This window comes from Oryza brachyantha, chromosome 12 (assembly GCF_000231095.2).
Source record: "Oryza brachyantha chromosome 12, ObraRS2, whole genome shotgun sequence".
In the NCBI taxonomy this organism is placed as follows: Eukaryota; Viridiplantae; Streptophyta; class Magnoliopsida; order Poales; family Poaceae; genus Oryza; species Oryza brachyantha.
This window is the reverse complement of record NC_023174.2, coordinates 5,312,215-5,335,240: the sequence shown is the minus strand read 5'-3', so window position 1 is coordinate 5,335,240 and position 23,026 is coordinate 5,312,215. Positions and strand designations below refer to the sequence as shown.

General features: G+C 40.4%; 2 protein-coding genes across 2 annotated transcripts; one reads left to right on the top strand and one right to left on the bottom strand.

Annotated features, from left to right (window-relative positions):
• The first annotated feature begins 570 nt into the window (after positions 1-570).
• On the top strand, positions 571-2,304 carry LOC107305419 (glutathione S-transferase T3-like). The gene is made up of 3 exons (XM_015843086.2): positions 571-727; positions 1,139-1,557; positions 1,634-2,304. Exons 1-3 carry the CDS (start codon positions 592-594, stop codon positions 2,165-2,167), a joined length of 1,089 nt encoding a protein of 362 aa, XP_015698572.1. The 5' UTR covers positions 571-591; the 3' UTR covers positions 2,168-2,304.
• Positions 2,305-15,145: 12,841 nt separating this feature from the next.
• Positions 15,146-19,453, bottom strand: LOC102700485 (laccase-25). The gene is made up of 4 exons (XM_006664412.3): positions 19,425-19,453; positions 18,337-18,716; positions 17,287-18,249; positions 15,146-15,276 (listed from the first exon to the last, which is right to left on the bottom strand). Exons 1-4 carry the CDS (start codon positions 19,436-19,438, stop codon positions 15,146-15,148), a joined length of 1,488 nt encoding a protein of 495 aa, XP_006664475.3. The 5' UTR covers positions 19,439-19,453.
• Positions 19,454-23,026: the final 3,573 nt, after the last annotated feature.

Below are 23,026 nucleotides of genomic sequence, written 5' to 3'. Positions count from 1 at the left end.
GTCTTTTACTTGCCATAACAATTTTGATACACTTTACTATTCCCAACCCGATGTGTAATTTGTTTTCAAAACTATTTTAACTAATACAACTTAACCCAGTGCGACGCATGGACATTTTTTCTAGTTAATATTAATACAAGTAATTTGTATTACTCATGCCATTTTAAATAATAATTGCTCATGCATTTTAAATAATAATTGCTCATGCATTTTAAATAATAATAATAATAAAAAATTAAAAAAAATGAAATTATGATGTCAGTTCACCAAAAATTAGATCAACAAAAATAATGAGGTTCGTCATGAAAGAAGCGGGATGGATCCGTCCAATCATTTTTAGATCATCTCATCCCGGATATGAGGGAATATTCTCTATTTGGGTTCATCCCATCTCAGCTTATCTACGAACCAAACTCACATGAAAATGGGTTGGCTTTGACCCAACCCACCAAAACCTTGCAACCAAACACATCCTAGATGGATCTCAAAAGATAAGATATCATGTACTTCATCCCAAAAATAGCATATGCCAGCCAGAAAAGCCCCTCCAATGGATATGGCATCTCTTCCTCCATCCATAGCACGTCCGCCATGCAAGAGGGAGAAATACTAAAATTGGAATTCCTCTCTCCGCACGCTATCCTCCAACTGCCATCTCCTAGATCCAGGCCATGCCTCGCTAGCTCTCAATCCCTCGCAATCGATCTTGCTCCCCTCGTCGTCGCAGGTGAGTTCTCTCTCCAAGTGATTTTCTCATTGACATTTGGTAGAGGAGGGATAAGGGAGAAAGGGGAGTATATGGACCACCGCATGCCTACAGGAAGATGCTACCGTCATGCCTCCTTGCAAAGCCAGCTGCCATCGATCGCGCCTTGAATACTGCCTCCGCCGCCATGCCCTCTAGGCCGCCACCGGTGTTCATCCAGCCAGCCCAATGCCCTGGATGCCACCCCGGGTGCCAAGCCTTGGATGCCACACCCTCTAGCCCTTGCACCTATGTGAGAGAGAAAGGGTGAAAGAAGTAGATTTTTATAATACTGCAATGCATAAATAGATTATTACAGATTAGAAGATGAAGCCTTTTCATATTACTGCAATACACAAGTAATTTAAGAAAATGAATGTTGTTTATTGTCAGGTGAATCGATGGATAGCAATGTTGGTTTGTTGGGGTCAGACATTCATATAACAAACAGGGACCCTTGTCAATTTGATAGACCAACTGGAGAGAAGGCAAAACCAATTGCCAAAGTTGGTGGTTCATCTAGACCAAACAATAGGAGATCAAAAAACTTTTCCACTGCTGAGGATAGGATGTTGGTGTCAGCATGGCTCAATACTAGTATGGATCTAGTTACGAGGACCGAGCAGCAAAGTGACTCGTATTGGGCAAGGATACATCAATATTTCCATCAACAGAAGGACTTCATATCAGACCGTAACCAAAATTCTCTTAACAATCGTTGGGGTTCCATTAAAGAGCTAGTTAATAAATTTTGTGAACACTATGAACAAATTCTGAATAGAAGGAAAAGTGGGATGACTGCTGAAGATCATGTACATAATATCATATACATTTTCATTGCATATTCATCTAATTTGCAGTTTTATTAATTATTGTGTACTTTTGCAGATTGCTCAGGCTTGTGCTGCATACAAATTGGCAGAGGGGAAGCATTTTTCTTTGATCCACTGTTGGCATTTATTACATCGTCAGCCAAAGTGGGATAGTAGGTTTTCCCAGAAAAAGCAGAAGACTCATGTCGACGCAAGTCCGAGCACAAACTCTAGTAAATTTAAGTATAACCCCGAGACATCTAACCCTACAGTGAGACCACTGGTGAAGAAGGCGGAAAAGGAGAAACGAGGGCAAGATATTTCTTCTTCTTGTACAAGTGAGAGTAGTCATGTTGTGGTTGCACTAAATAACATGTGGTCGGAGAAAAAAGTGATCAGTCCTCAAGCTAGGGAGGAGAGAAATGATACTTATACACAGGTTCTCACACTCGAAAGAGAGAGGTTGCAGATAGAAAAAAAGAGAGTAGAACTTGAAATGAGAGAAAGGGAAGAAAGAATTATGAACATGGATCTTAGTGTTCTGGATGGGCCAAAAAAACAATATTACATGCATTTGCAGAATGAGATTCTATCCCGAGGAATGGATTGAGTTGCTTGTGGCTACTATGTTTATTTATTTGAATACTTTGTATTTTCTTAATTCAAGACTCTATTGTAAGAGATTTTTTTATGGATAATGTTGTTTCAGACTTAGTGGTGTTGCCTACATAATTGAAATTACTTACATAATTGACATCTGGATTTATAATTAATACATAGTTCAGACTACATACATAATACAAGCTCCTACCATAAAATTGCCACAAGTGCTTAACTAGATCTCCCTAAACCTCTGAATGTGTTTGCCTATTCCTCATTTCATGATGAATTGAAGAAAATCGTCAAGTTTAGGTGTAGGGCTTTGAGAAGGTGTGACTCTCTCTCCCTCATTATCATAGTTGGACTCAAGATGTCCTTCGCCCTTCTCATCTTCTAGTATCAAATTAGGCATGATGATACAAGCAGTCATGATTTTTTTTCTTTGACGTGGAAGACTGCCAGGGCTTTGCCCAGCAGTATGATTTTCATTTATAAACAGGAAAAAAGTTTATGTACAACAGACCAAATAAACTAAATATTTTGTAACCAGTCTAAGATGGATTGCTTCATAGGTTCCTTTATTCGGCAGATATGTAGAATAACTTCTTTCCTGAACATGATCTTCCATGAGTCGAAGGATAGAGTTACATTATCAAAGATGAGTCTATTTCATTGTTTCCAGATATGCCATGAAGCAATGAAGAGAATTTCCAGAATCCCTTTTGTAGCATTTCTACTGAACTGCCATTGTGGAAGAAAAATCATTTGAATGAATTCCAGATTGTGGTTCCAAACAATACCCAAATATTGCCAACATGATACACCGAAAGGGAAGGTCAAGAAGAGGTGTAGCCTTTTTTCCTGTCTACTCTGTCTGCATATCGAACAGCTTAGATCATCTTCCTTTGCACAGTGTCTTCTGTCAAGCATGCCCTTTGTGTTCAATCTATCCAAGAAAAACAGCCAAGCAAAAACCTTGATGCACATAATACATTTTGTTTTCCATATAAAAACCATAGGTCTTGGTGGGCTCATAGATTTGAAAATCAAATTGTAAAAACGCCTGGAGGTGTAAATTCCAGAATTTTAGATAAACTTCCAATTGTCGCCATTTGAGTCCTCCAAGTGAACTGCATTAACTAGATTTTCAAGTTGCAAGAATTGACATAAGTTTGAGTAGATAGTGGCAACAAGAAACAATCTTCCAAACTTCGATTACATAGGGCACACACTGAATCCTCCTTGCACAAAGCCATCGAATATAAAGAAGGGAATTTTTGACTGATCAATTGACCATATCATAGATTATCTCAGAAAGGGCCGCTACATTTCCGATTGGTGGGCACTGAACACTTTTCAAGATCCGGTTTTGGTAGGACAAGTGCACTTCCCAATCGAAGATTCTCTCCCACTCACGATTGAGCATTTAGCAGTTCCTCTAAATATGTCCAAAAGAGTCAAAATATCCCTTAAGCAGAAAGAACCTTTATTGAAAACCAGGTGTGGCACCTTATTTATGAAATATGTATTATTTTGACCTAGGGCAATTCTTCTCCTATATACAGTTTATCCAGATGCTTAAGTAACAAAGCAGTGTTTTCCACCTTAAGGTTACTTATGCCCAACCCTCCTTTTTCTTTTGGTCTACATACTTGTTCCCATGAAGCCAAAGATTTTCTTGTGGAGTTGGGTGTTACCTCTCCAAAGGCAATTCCGCCGAGCTATGTCTATGACCTTGATAACTGTGATTCACAGTTGAAGAGTGCATATGTAGTACATTAGAATTGCTGACAACACTGAGTTAATTAAGGTTAATCTGCCACCTTGTGGGAAAAACATTGAGCTAGCTGATAATCTTCTTTCCACTCTATCAATCAGAGGTGAAAAGTCCACCACTCTAGGCTTGGTGGTTCTCATGGGGAGTCCTAGATAGGTGATTGGTAAGGACCCAACAGAACAACCCAACAAGCCAGCCATCAGCTGAGCCTTTTCCGATGCAAGGTTGAGAGGATACATGTTGGATTTGCTGAAATTCACCTTTAGACCAGTAGCTTTGGAGAATGAGTTTAAAAGTGCTTTAAAGCAGAAGATTTCCATTTGTGACGCTTTCAGCAGTACCAAAGATCATCTACGTATTATATGATAGGAAACCAAAGTCACCGCTTTCACCTATAGGTTTGGACAAAAGACCCATTCGAAAAGCTGAATTTACAATTCTTTTAAGTAATTTGGCCCCTAGGACAAAAAGGAGTGGAGAGAATGGATCTACTTGCCTTACTCCTCACTTACAGCTGAAAGCCTTTCCTGGAACCCCATTGAGCAAGACAACTATTGTAGCCGTTGAGAAAACCATTTGAATCCACTGAAGTCATTTATTAGGGAAACTCATATGCTTTATTACAGTGATTATAGTTGAATGCTCTATTGTATCAAAAGCCTTTTCAAAGTTCAACTTGAGGATAATCATTTCCCTTCTTGACTGTTGACACTGATGTATGTATTCAAAAGGCCAGGCTGAACAATCTTGTATTGTTCGTCCTTTGATGAAGCCATATTGATTCTGACTAATTAGTTTCAAAATAACACCCAACAATCTATCTGCCATTAACTTTGTCAGAATTTCCAGGCTGACTCCCATTAGAGATATTGGTCTGAAATCATTGACATATTTAGTTATAGTTTTCTTTGGAACCAAATTATAAAGGAATGATTCAAACTCTGTGGGTCCGTACACCCAGCATGAAAATGCACCAGATTGTAGTAATCCTGAGCAATGATAGGCCAACATTGTTTCAAGAAAAGACCATTAAAACCATCTAGTCCAGGTGCCATATCAGCCGGTATTATTTTGACTAGATTATCAACTTTCTGAGTGGAGAAAGGGTTGACAAGGCTATTCAGATTATGTCTCACTGTGAAGAGTTAATTTAAGTCAAGAAACATTGTGGGCGATGTCATATTCCCATTCTGCCTTTAAAGCTTTGAAAGGAAAGAGCTGCCTTTTCCTCATGTTGTGAAACCATTTGCCCATTTGAGTCTTGAATTTGTGGGGTTGAAATAATTCTAAATCTTTTTGTGGTGATTGACTAGAAAAGCTTTGTGTTTTCCTCTCCTAACAAGATCCACCTGTTCGTGCACCTCTTTTTCTATTATTGCCTTTTGAAATCCAGGAGCTTTAAGATTTGTACTTTAACAATTTCTCTGAAGTTCCATTCCTTAACTGCCAAGATCCTGATCTCCTCAATTAGATCCAAAAAGTCAATGACTTTGTTGCAATTAGACAGCAAAGTGTTTAATCTAGAGAGGCTCTGCTCCAATCTGAGAGTTTTTTTTCCTAATCAACTTGAGCTTAAAAGTTATACACTTTGTCAGATCATCAAAACCAGGATCCAAGGACCAAATCTGATAAACAATGTCAAAAAAATAAAAAACCATCCACTTGAGCCGTTGGGTGACTTTGGTATTCTTGTATCAATTTTAACCACATAGGGTACATGATCAAAGATATTTCTAGTGAGTGGGAGTACTGTTGTATTTGGGTAAGATAGTGTCCAGGTGGCAGAAGAAAAAAACCCAATCAAGACCTTCCAGAAGAGGGGGTAGACAGCACATTACTCCATGTAAAATTTCTTCCTTTTAATGGGATTTCCACTAACCCCAACGAACTGATGATATCATAGAGAGATAGGGCTGATGGGCTAGGCCCACGGCTCAGGGGAGGGGAGAGCTCAGTTGAGCCGGTAGCGGCTAGCTCGGCGATGGCCGACAGGAGGTGGCAGTGGTGGACTGCCAGCGAAGGCAATGGCCGGAGGCGAGCGGAGGCAGTGCTAGCAGCAACGGTGCTAGGCGGAAGCGGCTAAGCGTGCGTCTAGCAGCGGTGCTCTAGCGGCGACGGTGCTGTGACGCGGGCGGCACGGTGAGGAGGGGAAGAGGAGAGGCGGCGCGACGACACCGATGCGAGGGAGGGAGACACAGCGGCCTTGATCGTGCGGCAGCCGAGCAGGGCGGCGGCACGACACATCTAACGGCAGCGATAGCATGGCAAGGCGCAGCGGGGCGATGATGGCCTGAGAGCGGAACGGCGATGGCGCGCTAGCGGTAACGACGCGCGGCGACGCAAGGCGGCATGGGACGGCGGTGATGTGGAGAGGCAGGTGACGGTGTGGCACGCGCGTAGAGGCGATGTACTGGAGATCGAACGGGGGCAGCGGCGAAGGGTCGAGGGAATTTGAGCGGGACGCGTGGGTGCGAACGTGGGGGAAGGTGGCGGCGGCAGTTACACCTGCGCGGCCGAGATTGGTGGTAGCCGAGGAAGGCGGCACGGCCGTTGGGCCACGTGGGCGACGTTGTGCTGATGCGGTGGCGCAGGCAAGGCGCACGGGCGAGGCGACGTGGCGCAGCGCGGCGGCGTGGTGCTAGCAAGGCAAGTGGCGCTGGCGCGGTAGAGGCGCAGCGGTGAGGCGGGATCGACGCGGGAGGCGGCAACGCTGGCAGCAAGCGGCACGAGCGAGCGCAGTCGGAGGAGGGAGATGGACACGATAGGTTGGGCCCACCTGTCGGTATCACTGGGGAGGGTGCGGAAACGGACTTCAACCCATGGGGAGGGAAAAGAGAGAGAGACGAGCGGAGTTGGCCGGCCCATCGGGAGGGAAGAAAGGACTAGAAGGGCGACGGGAGAGGAGCAAGACGACGGGCTGAGGAGGGGGGGATAGGAAAGGAGTGGGCCGCTAGCCCAAACGGCTGGGATGGAGAAGCAAGAAAAAGAAAAAGAAGGAAAATGAAAAAGAAAGGAGGGAAAAGAGATAAAGGAGAAAAGGAAAAAGGAAAAAGGGAGAAAAAGGGATTGTCTCCGATTTTACTAATTTTTATTAACATTATTTAAGTAAATTTTATTCTCTAAAATTCATATTTAAATCCTGTTAATAATTTTAAAATGCTTTCAGGATATTTTGAAATATTCTAAAAATCTTCCAATTCAATTAAATTAAATTAAACTAGATTTTTTCTTCAACTTAATTAAACATTTTATGTTTTTGGTGATTTATTTAATTCATTTTCAGCTTGAAAAAAACTCAGGACGTGACACGTGTGTGGTGACACCAGGGGATCTAAAAAGTTGTGTCAGGTTAGGCTCATGTATTGTGCCTGGGTGAGGATTGCAGGTAAAGCTTACATCCACAGCAATGTGAGTAAAAATAAACTATTGGTTAGCCATGCTCATGGTTATAGGAGCATCGGTAGTTGTACTAACCTTGTTTATCCTCTCGATGTTTTGAACATGAGTTGAGATGGAGTCTTTTCCAGAGGGATGGGGAAAGACTGTTGCTAATGGAAGAATGGTTTGAGACATTGGAGGTAAACCGCATCAAGTAGAGCTTGGCTAGATGAATACAAATTTTGTGTGTATTAAACTTGACTCATTAGTTATGACCTTTCAAAAATATCTGGGCATAGGGGTGTGAAATTGATTTGTGAAAATTGGCTTTGTGCAAATACTTGAGCCTTCCATGAAATTTGTGTCAATAAATCATATTATAGTTATGACTTGGGAGTACTCTATGTACTCATCATTGAATAAATCCCCTTTTAGAGTTAGAGGAGGAGAGTGACCCATAGGCACAATGCATGAAGAGGTAGATCCATATGGAGAATGGGTGACCACTGTAGTTTGTGCTTGTCATAGCTTACCTATCTTTTTACCATTTGTATGCTATCTAGTCTCTCTCAAAGATCACCCCAAATGTATGCTTCTATGCCATTAGACATACTTAAGAACGAGGAAAACGTAGCAACTATGTCATGTGTGTTCCAAACTACTGATGCAGGGATTTGTAATTAAGTACCTGTAAGGTTTCCGATGCTCAAATCTTGGGGCTGAGATATAGCCATGGAAACAAGAGAGCTATCCCCGGATGAAAAATCTTTTCGATCGGAGTTAAAAGTGCGCATCCTTGGGTTAGCAGCGGTTGAAAAGGCAAGCTGCGAGAACAACATGGATGAAAGAAGGTGACGCCAATACAAAGTTCTTCCATATGAAAATGGCAACGAGAAGACGGAAAAACTTCATACAAAGTCTACAGGCAGCTGACCGAACGGTGCACACACAAGAGGATAAATCAAAACTGGTGGACGAATTATTTGACTCAATCCTGGGACAAAGCCTTCAGAGTTCTTGCACCTTAAATTGGAATGCGCTCAATATGAACAAGATACACGCAGCAAGCCTAGAAGACCAATTCACTGAAGAAGAAATTGCCCAAGCAATCCAAAACTCCCCCGCTGGCAAGGCCACAGGGCCAACTTCTACAAAGCCTGTTGGAATATAATCAAAAGAGACATCATGGAGGTTTTTTCAAAGCTTCTACGGATTATCGGGCGGCAACCTAGGATGCCTAAACATGCTGCTGAAAAAAGACAGAGCAGCCTACGTGCAGGACTACAGGCCAATCAGCCTAATACACTCCTATGGAAAACTAATAGCAAAGGTGTTTGCAACGGGTTTCAAACCACATTCATGAGCTGATTTCGCCGATCGCAGAGTGCGTTCATCAAAACAAGATGCATATGGGATAATTATCTTTACATCAGGAATCTGATGAGAAGTCTGAATGGACAACAGAAGCCGAGTCTGTTTTTCAAACTTGACATTGCCAAAATTTTTGATTCGGTATCCTGGGGATATCTTATTGAGATGATGCAGCAAAGAGAGGTTTCTGGCTGAGATGGGCAAACTAGACCAGTTTACTGCTATCTTCAACGTCGTCCAAAGTAATGGTAAACGGGTGTGAAGCAAAGACGATTACACACAGTCGAGGGCTGAGACAAGGGGATCCACTATGTTGGCAAAAAACCAGGAAACGCCGGCCCAACCGGGAGAAAGTCTTTCTACACCTCAAAAGCTAGCCCATGAGGTGAGGGACTACTCTTTTTAAGTTAGTGTCACTCCCCCTAATCTTCCAATGTGGGTCTATTCCCAACACACTATCACCCTATCTTTTCATTCTCGCTATTGAACCATTGCAGAGGTTACTTGAAGTCGCCACCCAGCAAGGAAGTTTGTCACCGGTTGGCTCAAGATTAGCAAAGTTCAGACTATCGATATATGCAGACGACGCGGCAATTTTCTTGGCACCGAAAAAAGATGATGTACAGTGCCTGGTACAAATCTTAGACAAATTTGGTGGGGCGATGGGCTTAAGGGTGAACATGCAGAAAAGCTCAGTCACACCGATACAATGCCAGAACATAGATACAAATGAACTGCTACAAGGTTTCACTGGAACACAATTAACATGCCAATTAATTAACTGAAAAAGGCACATCTACAACCAATGTTGGACAAATTGAAAGCCAAACTAGCACGCTGGAAGGGCAAGCTGATGACACAAGCCAGGAGGAGAGAACTGGTATCATCAGTTCTCAGCTCAATGCCAACATATCTGCTCATGGTGATCAAGACGCCAAAAGACACCATCAAAGAAAAATAAGAAGGAAGTTCCTATGGGCGGGAGACAAAGAACTCTCAGGGGGAAGATGCAAAGTAAATTGGGACTATGTCTGTAGCCCTAAAAGCATGGGGTGTAACATGCCCAGTCCTGTAAACCTGAGAAATAAATTTAATTTAAATGCATCATGTGGTTGTGGAGTGATTTTACTTTTTTTTGTATCTTAATCATCTCATCATCACATGTAATGATAGGCCTAGAGTCACAAAAACAATTAATCTGGTAATTATATGCATCCAAAAAATCTGCAAAAATTCTAAAAATACCTTGAGATGTCAAAATCAACCCACAATTTTTCATGATTTCTTAGTAAGGTTTGCTAACTCGTTAATCTATGTTAATCCATAATCCTAAAAAACTATTTAGCTGATTCAAATTTGCTCTCTCTGTAAAATTTATTTCAAAACCTCTTTTTAAAGTTTGGTTTCAGCCAAAGTCTTCTACTAACTTTCTTCTAACAAACTGAGAAGTGGCACACACTGGATCACTCTCTAACTCTTTGTTCTCTCCCTCCAAAAACCCAATCAGCTGCTAACTACACTGTCCACTGCTACTAACCTATACTGTTAACCCATGTTCATCACTCCATCAAACCTAAACCAGAGACTTCTATCCCAAACCACTTCAGCACATTTACTCTCCACATCACCCCGATCAAGAAGATCCCTAGCCCAGGTTTCTTGCTGCATAAAATTCACTATAAATCAACTCCAAAGATCCTTGACAAACAACTCTCCTTGACAGTCTTCAAGGCTGCTTTCAAAATTCTTTCACTTATAGTAGGCTCCATACCCCATATGACCCACATGACAGCCTCCCACACTCTCCTCACAGCATCCATCGCCCCTATGCCCAATGGATGCCCAAGGAGCACCATGAGTGCACCAGCCACCTCTCTCTCAATCCCTCACTCCACTCTTACTTATTTCTCAAGCCAGCACACCCGGAACAAGGGCACAATACGTACCCACACCACGTTCCAAGTCGAATGAGACACACCTCACACATAGAATGGCTAGAGCTCGGCCATCTTACCCGGCTCTAGCGACTTAGCCGTCGTCATTGCGCATCCTCGGTGAGTCCCTATCTCTTCCCTCCTATGGAACGTGATCTACGCATCACGCCGAGCTCACCTGTACCCCTTTTGCCCTAGAACCAATCTATCGAGCATGTGGTGGGCGTCACCATCCTCGCCGCCAGCCACCGTCTCCACCACTCCGTTTCTCCGCTTGGTAAGCATCGTGGTACCATAGGTGAGCTCATGCACTAAGACTTTGCGCTAACCAAGCCCTTGCATGCACTAACCAAGCCTTTGCATACACATGCATGAGCATACCGAGACACACCGCTGTTGTAGCTCATGTTACACGGGAGACGGATCATCATTTCCCTCACCACCACCACTCACAGATGCTCAAAAATATTCTCTATATTTTCTCTTTTGTGCTCGAACCGATTCAGTGCAGTGATCGCCATTGGCGAGCCATAGACCGAACTCACCTATGGCTACACCAAATCTTGAGCTAGCTAGTGACTTCATTTATTGAATTTGATCAACTCTAGGGTTCAATTTGAAAACTCCTAAGACACATATTACTATAGCAGGACCTTGTTGGAAATAAACAAAAGAATGGAGACTCTTAATGAAGTCTGTTGCCCATGTGGCAAGGGAGTACGGGTTGATTCCCATAAATTCCGAGGGTGTCTGTGCAAAACTACTTTCACCGACATGTAGACCCGGTTGGAAATAAATTTCAAAATTTTATTTCTATTTTGTTTAAAGTAGAGAATGAGCGGAACTTCTAAAATTTGTAGAAAATTCATTTTAACTTTAAAAATTGTGAAACCAGTTTTGTGAGATCCATAATGTTGTGAAATATTTTACAAAAATATAAAACTAGGTACTTTCTGTACAAACTTTTCTTTTATTTTCATTTTGCCCTAAATGTTGCCTATAACTTGTTAAATCCATAACAAATTGAATATAGCTCTAAAAATCTTGAAACCACTTCTGTTGACTTTCTAAAATCATGCTCTATAACTTTGTAAAAGGAATTTTGTTTACTTCTATATAAAAATGTTGCTTAATAAAACTTAGCCCTTTTTAAACCTTTTTAATTGTAAAATGCATATCTCTGTAAAATAAAGTGACAAACTAAAAATTCCTTCACCAGAGACCACCTGAGACCAGTACACACTCACTGCAAAAGTCTCATGCATTTTCATGCATTTTAGTTTTTATTGTATTTTTATGCATAGAGGAAGAATACGTCGAAGAAGAAGAGGGTGAGTTTGTTGACCACCAGGTTTAGGAGTTTGCAGGTGAAGGCAAGTTAGTCTCTCCTTTGACCACATTGATCCTATGTTTTATTGGGCTAAATGATTCTATTGCAAACATGCATACGTTAGCTAGCCTTAATTTTGGTAAAAATAATTATAAAAATGCGGGAATGGTAGATATGACCTAATTGCTGCATAATACACCTTGAAATATTGAATCCTTGCTGGTTGTAACCATAGGGAGCTTTTGAATATAATTACTATGTTCTTTGGGATTATACTATGCTTATGTTGACCCTATATGTTTATGTTCAGTTACCGCCTTGCAAATTACTCGTTTTGATAAATGTTATATGTGAAAACGGCTATTTTGATGCTGCTGGACAGAATTTTAAATGTGTGAGTATTGTGAATTGAAAATGGAGATAACTTGTTTTTAAACTTGGGCGGCGAGTGGTGTACATATGGTGGTAGTTGTACACCGATAGGTAAGCGTTCGCCCGGGTCAATTAAGGACCTCACTCTATGTCACCAACTAATGAAAACAGTGTAAACCACATGTGCTGATTATGGGTTGGCCTTAACCTATTAAGTTGTTTAGAGCTTAGCCTTGTATCTTGGTAGGTCGAAGGGTATGGGTTACCGGGTTTTAGTAACTTATCGGAATTTCATATGCTTTGTGATAAGATGAAATTGATTAATGACATGTGGTATGTCATGATTTGAGGAGGCAGTCTGTCCAATACAACGGTGTCGTGCCTCGTGAGGGATTTTGGGCTGGGTTCCTTATGACGCTAGGTTTAAGCGTGGGCCCCCTACCTAGTGGCGCTACTTTCCTAGTAGCGTGGGTAAAACACACATCGTCCTGGTGCAAGGGTAGACAATAAACAATGTAACGGTTTCGTTATGACCTCTAGACCACACCCTGGTGATACCGACGGGTATCAGACAAACTAGAGCGATCCATATCATGTGGGCTTAAAAGTTGTGCAAACTCTGTAGAGTCTAAAACTAATCGATTAGTCGTACGTGCTCACGGTCATGAGCGCATGGTGAAGTGTCATGAGTATAGTTGGTGATTTTGATAAACTCTTTTGAACTTAGAAAATGGCTGGAATGGTTTGTTAGTGAATATGGGTAAAGTTGAGTGAATGGTGATGAGATGATGATAAGTGATGATGACCTTCCTTGAGGGGTATATCTGTGTTATTTATTTATTTATATTACAAGTTTTACTTACTCTATACTATTGTTATAAAATTCCATTGCGAAACATGTTGTGAACTAAAATTGGCATTTATGAAAATTAATCTATACACAGCTTACCCTTGAATATGGCTAACGTGCAGTATGATAGGGTTGTTTTCGACTTAATTAATGTACTGATTTCTTTCTTTATTTTACTTGTTTTTCTCAGACCCTGCTGCAGTTAATGACTGTTTGGATGAGGGGTTTGATGCAGCTTATGATGTTGCGGATTTCCAGGATGGTTCTAACTAGGGATTACCCTAGTCGGTTTGCCTATGGGTTTTTGGGTAGCACACTTACCGCATGAACCAATATGTACGGCTTGTCGCCAAGTACTACTTAGAATCTTATTAAAACTATTTATGTTTTATGCTTAGAACCACTTATTATTTGGATAATATGCTTAAGATGATTTTTGTAAGACTATGTTGAAATGGTTGAGATAACCGGGGAATATGCCTTTGTTGCTATCGAGTCTCTAGGGTATGCTTTTGGTTGCCACCATCGAATGGTTGACAGGTATATGACGTAGACGACTGGCATGGCTATTTAAACGGTTGTGTCTTCTATTTCATATCTGATGGCTTAGAGCCTTTGTAGTGCGCTCTTCAAGATATGTCGGGGTGTGCGATGAGATTGGGTTATGTAATTATTTAGGTTTATTTGGAGACCCCATCCATCTAGATATTTCGCGCTGACATCCGTTAAAGCGTGGCACCACATGCCCTTTGGGACAACCAACCACGAGGACTTGAAGTGTGTGGCAGCGTGTCTTGCAGCGAGATGGAGTATGGGATGATGTTGAGCTCGGGATTGGCTCCACCACCGCGTTGCCATTGTCCGAGGCCGGTTGAGGATGGAGAGCAGTGGAGCTCTGATCTGGCAGCCATGGTTTGGATTCGCCCGAACCCCATCCTCTCGGTCGCTGCTCCATGGACTTCACCGCGTCTTACCCCTGCTTTATCTAGCTGAAGCTGTGGGTCGTCGCTACAGTGTAAAGGCTGACGCGTGAAGCCTAGAGATCGAGATGGGGAGGGGAGAGAGGGGCGCGTTCGAGAGGAGGGGTAGAGGTTGGAATTAATGGCGCACACAAAACGAGAAACATCATTAGTATATGATTAATTAAGTATTAACTATTATAAATTATAAAAATAAATTAATCTGACTTTTAAAGCAACTTTCATACAAATATTTTTAGCAAAAATATACCGTTTAATAGTTCGAAAAGCGTGTGTGTGGAAAAAAAAGTAGTTATTAGACTGGGTATGTTTTTTCGAAGACGCCTATCGCCTGGCATGCCCCGCGATACATCATATATGTAAAAGTGACAAAAAATAAAACTTAAAAGAGTTACCTCTTTCTCACGGTAAAAATATATTGACAACTCTAACGAGAGGTATAATTTAAAGATGTGCCACGTCTTATTATTGGCAAATAGTTAATTTTTTCCGTTTTGCTAGCTGCCCTCCCCTTTTTCTTTAATGATTCACGGGCGTCATATATATGTCTCACCCCGGTTCCGAGCAAACATAAGTTTGATGGCTTGTAATTCTGAGGATATAGAATGACCAGATCTTTGCAACTCTTTTTTCTGAGTGATTGCTCAAAACATTGTATACACAAAAGAGCCAAACCTAATACAGGTTGTCTGATTCGTTCAAAGAGGACAAGAAGAAACAGGTTGTCTCATGTGGGACTTGACCAATTAATTAGTTTGCTGATCAACGTACCAATACATACGCTATGCCAATAATTAACTTTTTGGAATGATAAATAATACTCAAACAATATCATATATAAATAAATCGTGTGCAAATTGTAATTTGTACTATATATATATTCTCCATCTCTGCTTTGCTTGTCACTGCAAGCATACACCTGGCTATATATTTATATATGCACAATTAGATACCCGAAAATTCGCCGGCGATGAGACATCGATTGATCGATCACGATCAGCACCGTGGAAGGTCCGCCGGCGGCGGCGGCACCGACGTCTCCGGCGTCGGGCCGTCGAGAACCTCGAAAACCATGCCCAGCCCTAGGCTAATATGGGCGTCGAAGTGGCAGTGCATGTACCACATCCCTGCACACAATTAATTATATTGCTTAGCTTAATCACTTGTCTCACGCTAAAAACAATGGCAATGCTATCTATCGCGCGCAGATAGAAAACTCATGCTTGCTGCCAATACAGCAAGGACTACGGATGTGATCAACATTTGGTCCTATGATGGATAGATTAAGGTCTATAATTTCAACAGAATATTTGCCTCTGCTTTTCATCATGAATGCATTAATTATTATCCCTGGAGTGTGGAGTCCATCCATTTAGGCTTATACTACACTATGTTCGAATGGAGTGGTTAATACTAGCGTGTATAACTTCATGTCTGGTAAATAAATTAAAATTTTAGTGTTATTGAGAAAGTATATGGTTATACCAAACTTTGAGCGTAAAATTTGACATAGGTATAAGGTACTTTAAGGACCGAGTGTTACACTAAAAACCTCCTGGTATATTCTCATAGATGATAAAATTAGCCAACTTATGGGAGAAATTTGACGGTACTTTAAATACCTATTAATACTACATTATTAATGTAAAATTTTATTAATATGCATCTAGTATATGGAGTTACCAATTTTATGTACTAAAAAAATGTAGCAACTCCATATATCTTCTTAATTAGGGATGGTATAAAAGATCAACTTAAAATGTTCGGATTATTAAATTAAGAAAATTCTACGATCTAGACTGCATACCAAACATAAATATTATTAAGTAAGCAAATAACTGTTGGTTTTGATTAAAACTTGTACAATTAATTATTCATTGAAACTAATTATAAAATTAAATATAGTGAAAATATAATTTGAGGCAGCGTATGGCATCATTAATATTCTTAATTTCTGAATTATTCATGACGAGTTCTGTAGCATATGACGAGAGAGCATAGTAGTATGGCACTACATAGTTTATGTAAAATTACATAGCTCCTACATTTATGGAGTTTATTTTCGTTAGCCTACAGCTTATCAAGCACTGCCTCCATCTTTTGGTGTATGACAATTTGATGTTTAAACTCAATGTTTGATTACTTTTTTATTCAAACAAATAGTGTAGATATTAAAACATGTGTCGTGTTTACGATATGCATATAGATCAAAATGACATAACAAAATAAATAATCTTTCAAAAAATTGAATATGAAAAATGGTCAAACTTTATATATAATAGTAAAAATGTCATGCATTTAAATATGGAGAAGGTATAAATTAGTTTAATCAAAATATATTTTTTAATTGATGGCTTAGTAAATTTTATTTGCGTATACCACATGATATATGTATACGATTTTAATTAGATATATAATGGAATTAATTTCTGGGTGTTTGAACCATACTCTTCTATGTAAGTGTAAACTCCATATTAATAATTAAAATCTATAGGAACTTCCTCTGTCAAAATCAATTTTTAACATTCAATCAAAAATAGTTATTTTAATAACGTATTTACATATCCAATACTTAATTACAAATTTTCGAAACCAGAGGCTCTTGGAAAATTTAATTATAAAATATCTACCTACACTATTCATATATCTTGTGCTCTCTCCATCCCTAAATATTTGACGCCGTTGACTTTTTATACATGTTTGACTATTTGTCTTATTTAAAAAAATTTACATAATTATTAATTATTTTTATATCATTTTATTTATTGTTAAATATACTTTTATGCATATATATAGATTTACATATTTGACAAAACAATTTGAATAAGAAGAATAGTCAAACGTATGTAAAAATATCAATTATGTCAAATATTTAGCGACAGAGGTAGTATTTTTTTTTGCAGAAGTATACAACTTCCAATGTGTAAATCTATAGAATTCTCTAAGTTATTTAGGAACTATACATTCGTGTCACTCGTGGACGCTCGTTTTCATTCTCACCAAAACATTTTTTTTTGTCACAATTGGAAAAGGAACGTACGCCATATGCTTTCTGCCGAGACAGAACCAAAAATATCGTGATTTTAATTTGGTTACCTAAGAAAATGTATGTAACAGTACTCATGCACAGCATTTACCGGGGTTGTCGGCGACGAAGCGGATGACGGCCCAGCCGCCGGTGGGCACGGCGACGGTGTTGCGCTCCTGCGGGTCCACCAGGTTGAATTTCCCCACCGCCGTGCTCCCGTCATAGTTGCCGAACCCTTGCGCGAGGATGAAGAAGTTGAAGCCATGGAGGTGCATCGGGTGGCTCTCCTTGGCGATCAGCCGCGTGTTCTGCAGCACCATCTCCACCGTCGTGTTGTACCGCAGCGTCTTTACCTTGGTCGACTTGGCGGTGTACTGCATCGTCGCGTTGTCGCTCTCGTCGCCGGTGTAGTCGAACACCACCGGCGGCGTGTCGGGGAAGTCACGGGTGTAGACGCCGGCCGCCGCGTTCTTGAAATGGGCCTCGAGCATGGAGGTGTTCGTCGGGGTGACGAAGGAGGCGTTGTTCATGCTCGACGAGAACACCGGCGGCGCGCTCCGGTTGCAGAGGAGCTGCTCCGGGAGGCAGTCGGAGACGCCGAGGCCGACGGTGACGTACATGTGGGTGTCGACGGCGAGCGGCACCGTCGGCTTACCGGGGCGGAGAAGTGCGGTCATGCCCGAGAAGAACCGGTGCGCGGTGGCCGTGTCGTTGACCGCCGGCCGCCGCGGAAGCACCGGGCGCGCCGTCTTGCGCCGCGCGCCGACGTACTGCAGGATGGCCGTGGCGGTGGTGTCGCTGAACGGCGGGCCCTGCGGGATGGCGCTGTCGTAGGGCGACGCCGCCATGTAGTACCTCCCCACGGCGGCGCTGGCCACCATCACCGCGTCCACCGTCTGCCCCGGCGAGATCACCACCACGCCGGTCTTGTACGGCTTGGTGTAGCACGCGTCCGCGCCGACGACGGTGAGCCGGTGCCTCGCCACCTTGAAAAACAACGGCGTGTTCATCCCAGCGTTGATGATCCGCAGCAAGTACGTCCTGTTCTGCCTCACCTCGAACGTCTCCGTCTCTGCATGCAAACACCCTCACCATGTGACACCATGGCTGATCGATCTGATCACATGCCAACACAAAATCGAGGTTAATTTGTACGTACGGTTTGCGGCGGAGCAGTTGTAGAAGTCGCCGGGCTTGCCGTTGATGGTGTAGGCGTCGGCGTGGGGCGCCGGGATGCCGGTGAGGAAGGCCATGCGCTCCATGTCGTAGACGGTGGCGTTCCACCACTCGCCGAGGACGACGACGCGCTCCTCGTCGGGCCGAGGGAACGGGTAGGCGGCGGCGCCGCCGCGGGGCCTGATGACGAGCGCGCCGTAGACGGTGGCGCGGTGGAAGGAGACGTGGGCGTGCCACCACAGCGTGCCCTCCTGCCCGGCGACGGTGAACCTGTACGTGTAGTTGCCGCCGGGGCGCACGGGGCACTGCGTCACCATCGCCGGCCCGTCCGCCCACGGCGTGCCGCGCTGCAGAACGCCGTGCCTACAGTAGCAAGCTAATTTAGTCAACACGTCAAATCATGGTGATGCTTCGATTATCACATCAACTCGTCGTGTGTCGATTATCACATCAAATCATGTATGGCATGTTTCTTTTAGCTTAAGATTATTATAGTGTCAGATTACTATAAGCTAGATTGTTATAATATGTAGTAGAATAAATTTTAAGTTGTTTCTTTTCAAGATTATTATAGTCTAGATTATTGAGTTTGCAAGTCTAGAGAGATAGTGGAGTGGCGTCGTGTGTAATTTTTCATCTAATAATCTAGAAAAACATTACCTAAATAAGGTTATCATATTATAATAAGCTGGACTCTAAATTATAATTAGCTATTTCAATAAGTTATATGTTTCTTTTAGTTTACTCCCAATAATCTGGATTATAATAATCTCAAGCCGAAAGAAACATGGTTTATATGGGTTTGAAATTTTGTTACACACTTCTATATCGGAGGGCCAATCAAAATTCCGGTTACCCAGAAATTTGGGAAACCTTTCAGAAACTTCGGACGAGAATTTTCAAATTCAAATGCTAATACCGATCATTCTATATATCACCAAAACATAAATTTCCGAAATATCAATAATATATTTCGGAGATTTCAAAAAATAGTATCGTTATCGGAAATTTCGGAAAGGAATTAATTTCGTCCTGGAATTAATGAGTTTGACGAGTTGAATAATCACGTACCAGTGGAGGGACATGCTGTAGGGAGAGGAGTTGACGAGATGCACGACCACCGTGTCGCCCTCGCAGGCGTAGATCGTCGGGCCGGGGAGCTGGCCATTGACGGCGGTGATGATCCTCGGCGGCTGGCAGAGCTGGCTGATGGAGAAGTTGCCAATCTGAAGATGAAATACAACATGCAAAAAAAAATATTACTAATTGTTATTACTGCTTGATTAATTAACTAGTTGATCACCTAGAAGTAGTGACAAGTAATTAGTATAATTTAACAGTTAGAGATATATCTTTTGCAGTCGCTAGCTAGTAAACAATATATGACTTTGTAACTACAGATGTCGGCTGCATATCAAAATATGAACGAGTGATTAGTGGTTCTACTTTTGATTAATTAGCTAGGGTATTTTTGGTATTATGTGTAGTATTCTGAACTTATTTTACTAGTCTAAAATGCAAAAAAGAACGGTTGGCACGTACCTGTACGTAGCTCAATATACTCTGTAATTAAACAATTAGGAGGCGTAAACTAAAGCATCAACTAATGTAACGACAACATATAATCACATGCATGAACCTCCTGTTAACATCCTAATCCTAATATCACATGAATACATATAAACACATGACATGAAATTAAATATGCAAATGGCTGCACAAATTGACAAGCTGGAGGAAGGAATTGCGTGCACATATACACTAGTAGAGTGATCAGTGCAGCTTAGTTAGTTACATTAAAAGTGTGCTCCACAACAGCAGCACGAGCAACTGAAGAAACCAGAGCAATCGAAATGAAGAGCAGAAGAAACGATATAACATCCATTGCTAATTATCTGGACCAACTGGCTAGATATATATAATAGGAGGTAATTGGGATCGATCAGGCACAAATGATTTGGTTTTGGGGCCTAATTAATGGGAATGGAGACTATGAACAATGGTAGCAATTGTATGAGCTTTACGAGTCCAAGTGAAGGAGTTATATAGAGAATGTTCGACGACGCAATCATGTGGCTGTAGCTATAAAAGATATATTAAGTACATAAACAAACATTCCTACAATGATTGACAGAGAAGCGTGCTTAATTACTCTAATATATACGTATTTGGGCATTGTTTATTTTCAACTAGCAGAACAAAATCAAGGCTAATCGTATTGAAAACATACTAGAATTTGTTCAAATGTCATGCATACAACAGTAGAGTAGCTTATGTATAATATGGTTTGATATTTTCTGTGACAAAAAAACAAGAAATGATATATGTGTACAAAACCTGATCACGTGCTTATGATGTGCACCCAGCTAGGCATGGTCCATGTATAGACCGTAGAGTTTCTTAGGCTAGGTACGCTTTAATTGGTAGAATATATATCGTTACATCAAGATTACGTTTTAGTCAGTGGAAATAATATGTCGTTAAGTAGAGATGGAATCTAATCAAATCTGTACTAGTTATGTACTAACCCTAAATGCAGGATTACTTTCATCATGACCTTTGTATTTAGGGCTAATTATAATGGCCTGATCAAGGATTACTGCCTCACAAATATAAGGATGATGGAAATCAATTCAGCCTTTATACATTTAGATATATCCGCACTCATTTTTTCTTGTTCAAGTAACCATCTACCATTTCTGGAGAGCTAAAAAGTTGTCTGTAATATTATGCATGAACTATCTGCAGATGAATATCTTGCTATGTTACAGTTGCCAAATTTCAGATTTTGTCTTGGAAAAAATATAGTCTGTGGGAACAACTATTTATTTGAATTAATTATGTGATGGATAAATTACTCTTAAACAATAAAACAGACAAAAAGCAAGATAAAAATATGCATGCTTTAATGAACAATTTTACCATCCTTAATAAGATACTACTGTTTTTTACGTAAAATTTGATATTGAAAGGTATCAAATTTTACATAGAAAACAGTGGTATCTAGTTAAGGTTAGAAAATTCCCTATTCCAATTGGAAATGGCTCATGATTTTCTTTCATTCTCTTTTTACATAAAGAGGGGGGTGCGAGGGGTGTTTATATGGCAGGCTTGTGAAAGAAAAACGACTTGTAATTTTGCATCGGCATGTAGAATATTTGAATGAAATATATAGTAGCTTCGGTTAGCATAGGGATCGATACTTGAAATTAATTGTTTCTTATATTTGTATCGATCGTGCTTATTTGATCAGGAACATATGTATAAACAGATAATTCCAATAGTATAATGAAATTGAAAATAAGATTCTATACATAGGTGTATTACTTGGAAGTATATGCACATTTTTTTATTGTTTTTTTAAATTTGTTAGTTGATATGCCCGAAAGGATTGTGCATAGGATATATTTCTTATTGATCAGGAATAACAAATTAAAATTGTATCAACCAAGTATATATTCTGTCTAGGTAATGTATTTGTGCATTTCTTGTCACTGTACGTAGTCACACTACAATAACTACAGGATGGTGCGCTTTGATTATATTATTTTATTTTATCTCGTTCAAGATTATACAGACTTGTATTGAATTTAATTGGAATTTGAATTAGCAATATCCATACAACACAATACGTCAATCCAAGGGATGATCTTTATCACTAGGATATAATAGTAAAAATGGATTAGATCGTGACTTTTCTCTTTTTATCTAGTAATGTAAAATTTTCTACGAATCATCCAATTAATATTGGAAGTTCTAGCAGATTTACTCATCTAATATTAACATGGACCACTAGGGCGGGATATCGATCTCTCCAGCTAATTAGCAGCACGAAAGATAAACATCGATTTGTTAACAAGTACGGGGTCAATTTTAGCACTGGGTTTGCGCAAGGGCGCAGCTATCAGCCTATCAGTTTTGAGATCAGATATGTAAATTAAAAAGTGTAATTAATTATGGGTTACATGTCTTCCAACTTATCCTGTTTCTCCACCCACCGACCCCATCCTAGGAGTAGCCAATTATACTTGGGGTGTCAGAAATTAACAAATACCATCCTAGTGATTGGCTATATTAGTCTCTATTAGTATTTAGTAAGTATTTTGTTACTATTATAGTCTTTACTACTTAAGTTTATAATATTAAAAATCAAGCATTTGGCACTGAATCTGTCACCACCACCTGCTGCTGCTGTTGCATTTTACTATTTACCCCCTTAAGTTTATAATATTAAAAATCACGCAAATCTAGATGGATATTCACATAAAATCAAATTGATAAGGATATTTTCTATATAAAAAGATGGTCATATATTTCATGAAAAATATTTTTCTATTTATTCTAGCAATAACATAATATGTTTTTATCCTTTACAAAGCACATGTTTTTATCCTTTACAAAGCACAGATATTCAGCTAGTCAGTAAAACAATCTCTCAAATATTTATTTAGAATTCTCTGCTATCAAAAAAATATTCTACTACCGGTTGTTGATGTGATTGTATAAAGAGATATGATCAATTGGATTAGAAAAAACAAATGGTCTGTATTGGTTCCACTACCGATAGATAGTGTAGGGAGCATTGTACATATATATATATATATATATTTAAATTTATATCAATGCTAATGAATTTACATACTTATATAAAACATAGTCATTTACCGATAAAT

Bases quoted from the DNA above. Each gene is read 5' to 3' on its own strand.
- LOC107305419 (XM_015843086.2), top strand. From the start codon at position 592: ATGCAAGAGGGAGAAATACTAAAATTGGAATTCCTCTCTCCGCACGCT. The intron at 728-1,138 runs GTGAGTTCTCTC...GTTTATTGTCAG, and splicing joins TGCTCCCCTCGTCGTCGCAG to GTGAATCGATGGATAGCAAT. The intron at 1,558-1,633 runs GTACATAATATC...GTACTTTTGCAG, and splicing joins GGATGACTGCTGAAGATCAT to ATTGCTCAGGCTTGTGCTGC.
- LOC102700485 (XM_006664412.3), bottom strand. The intron at 18,250-18,336 runs GTACGTACAAAT...GTTTGCATGCAG, and splicing joins CAACTGCTCCGCCGCAAACC to AGACGGAGACGTTCGAGGTG. The intron at 15,277-17,286 runs GTAAATGCTGTG...AATTGTGTGCAG, and splicing joins CTTCGTCGCCGACAACCCCG to GGATGTGGTACATGCACTGC.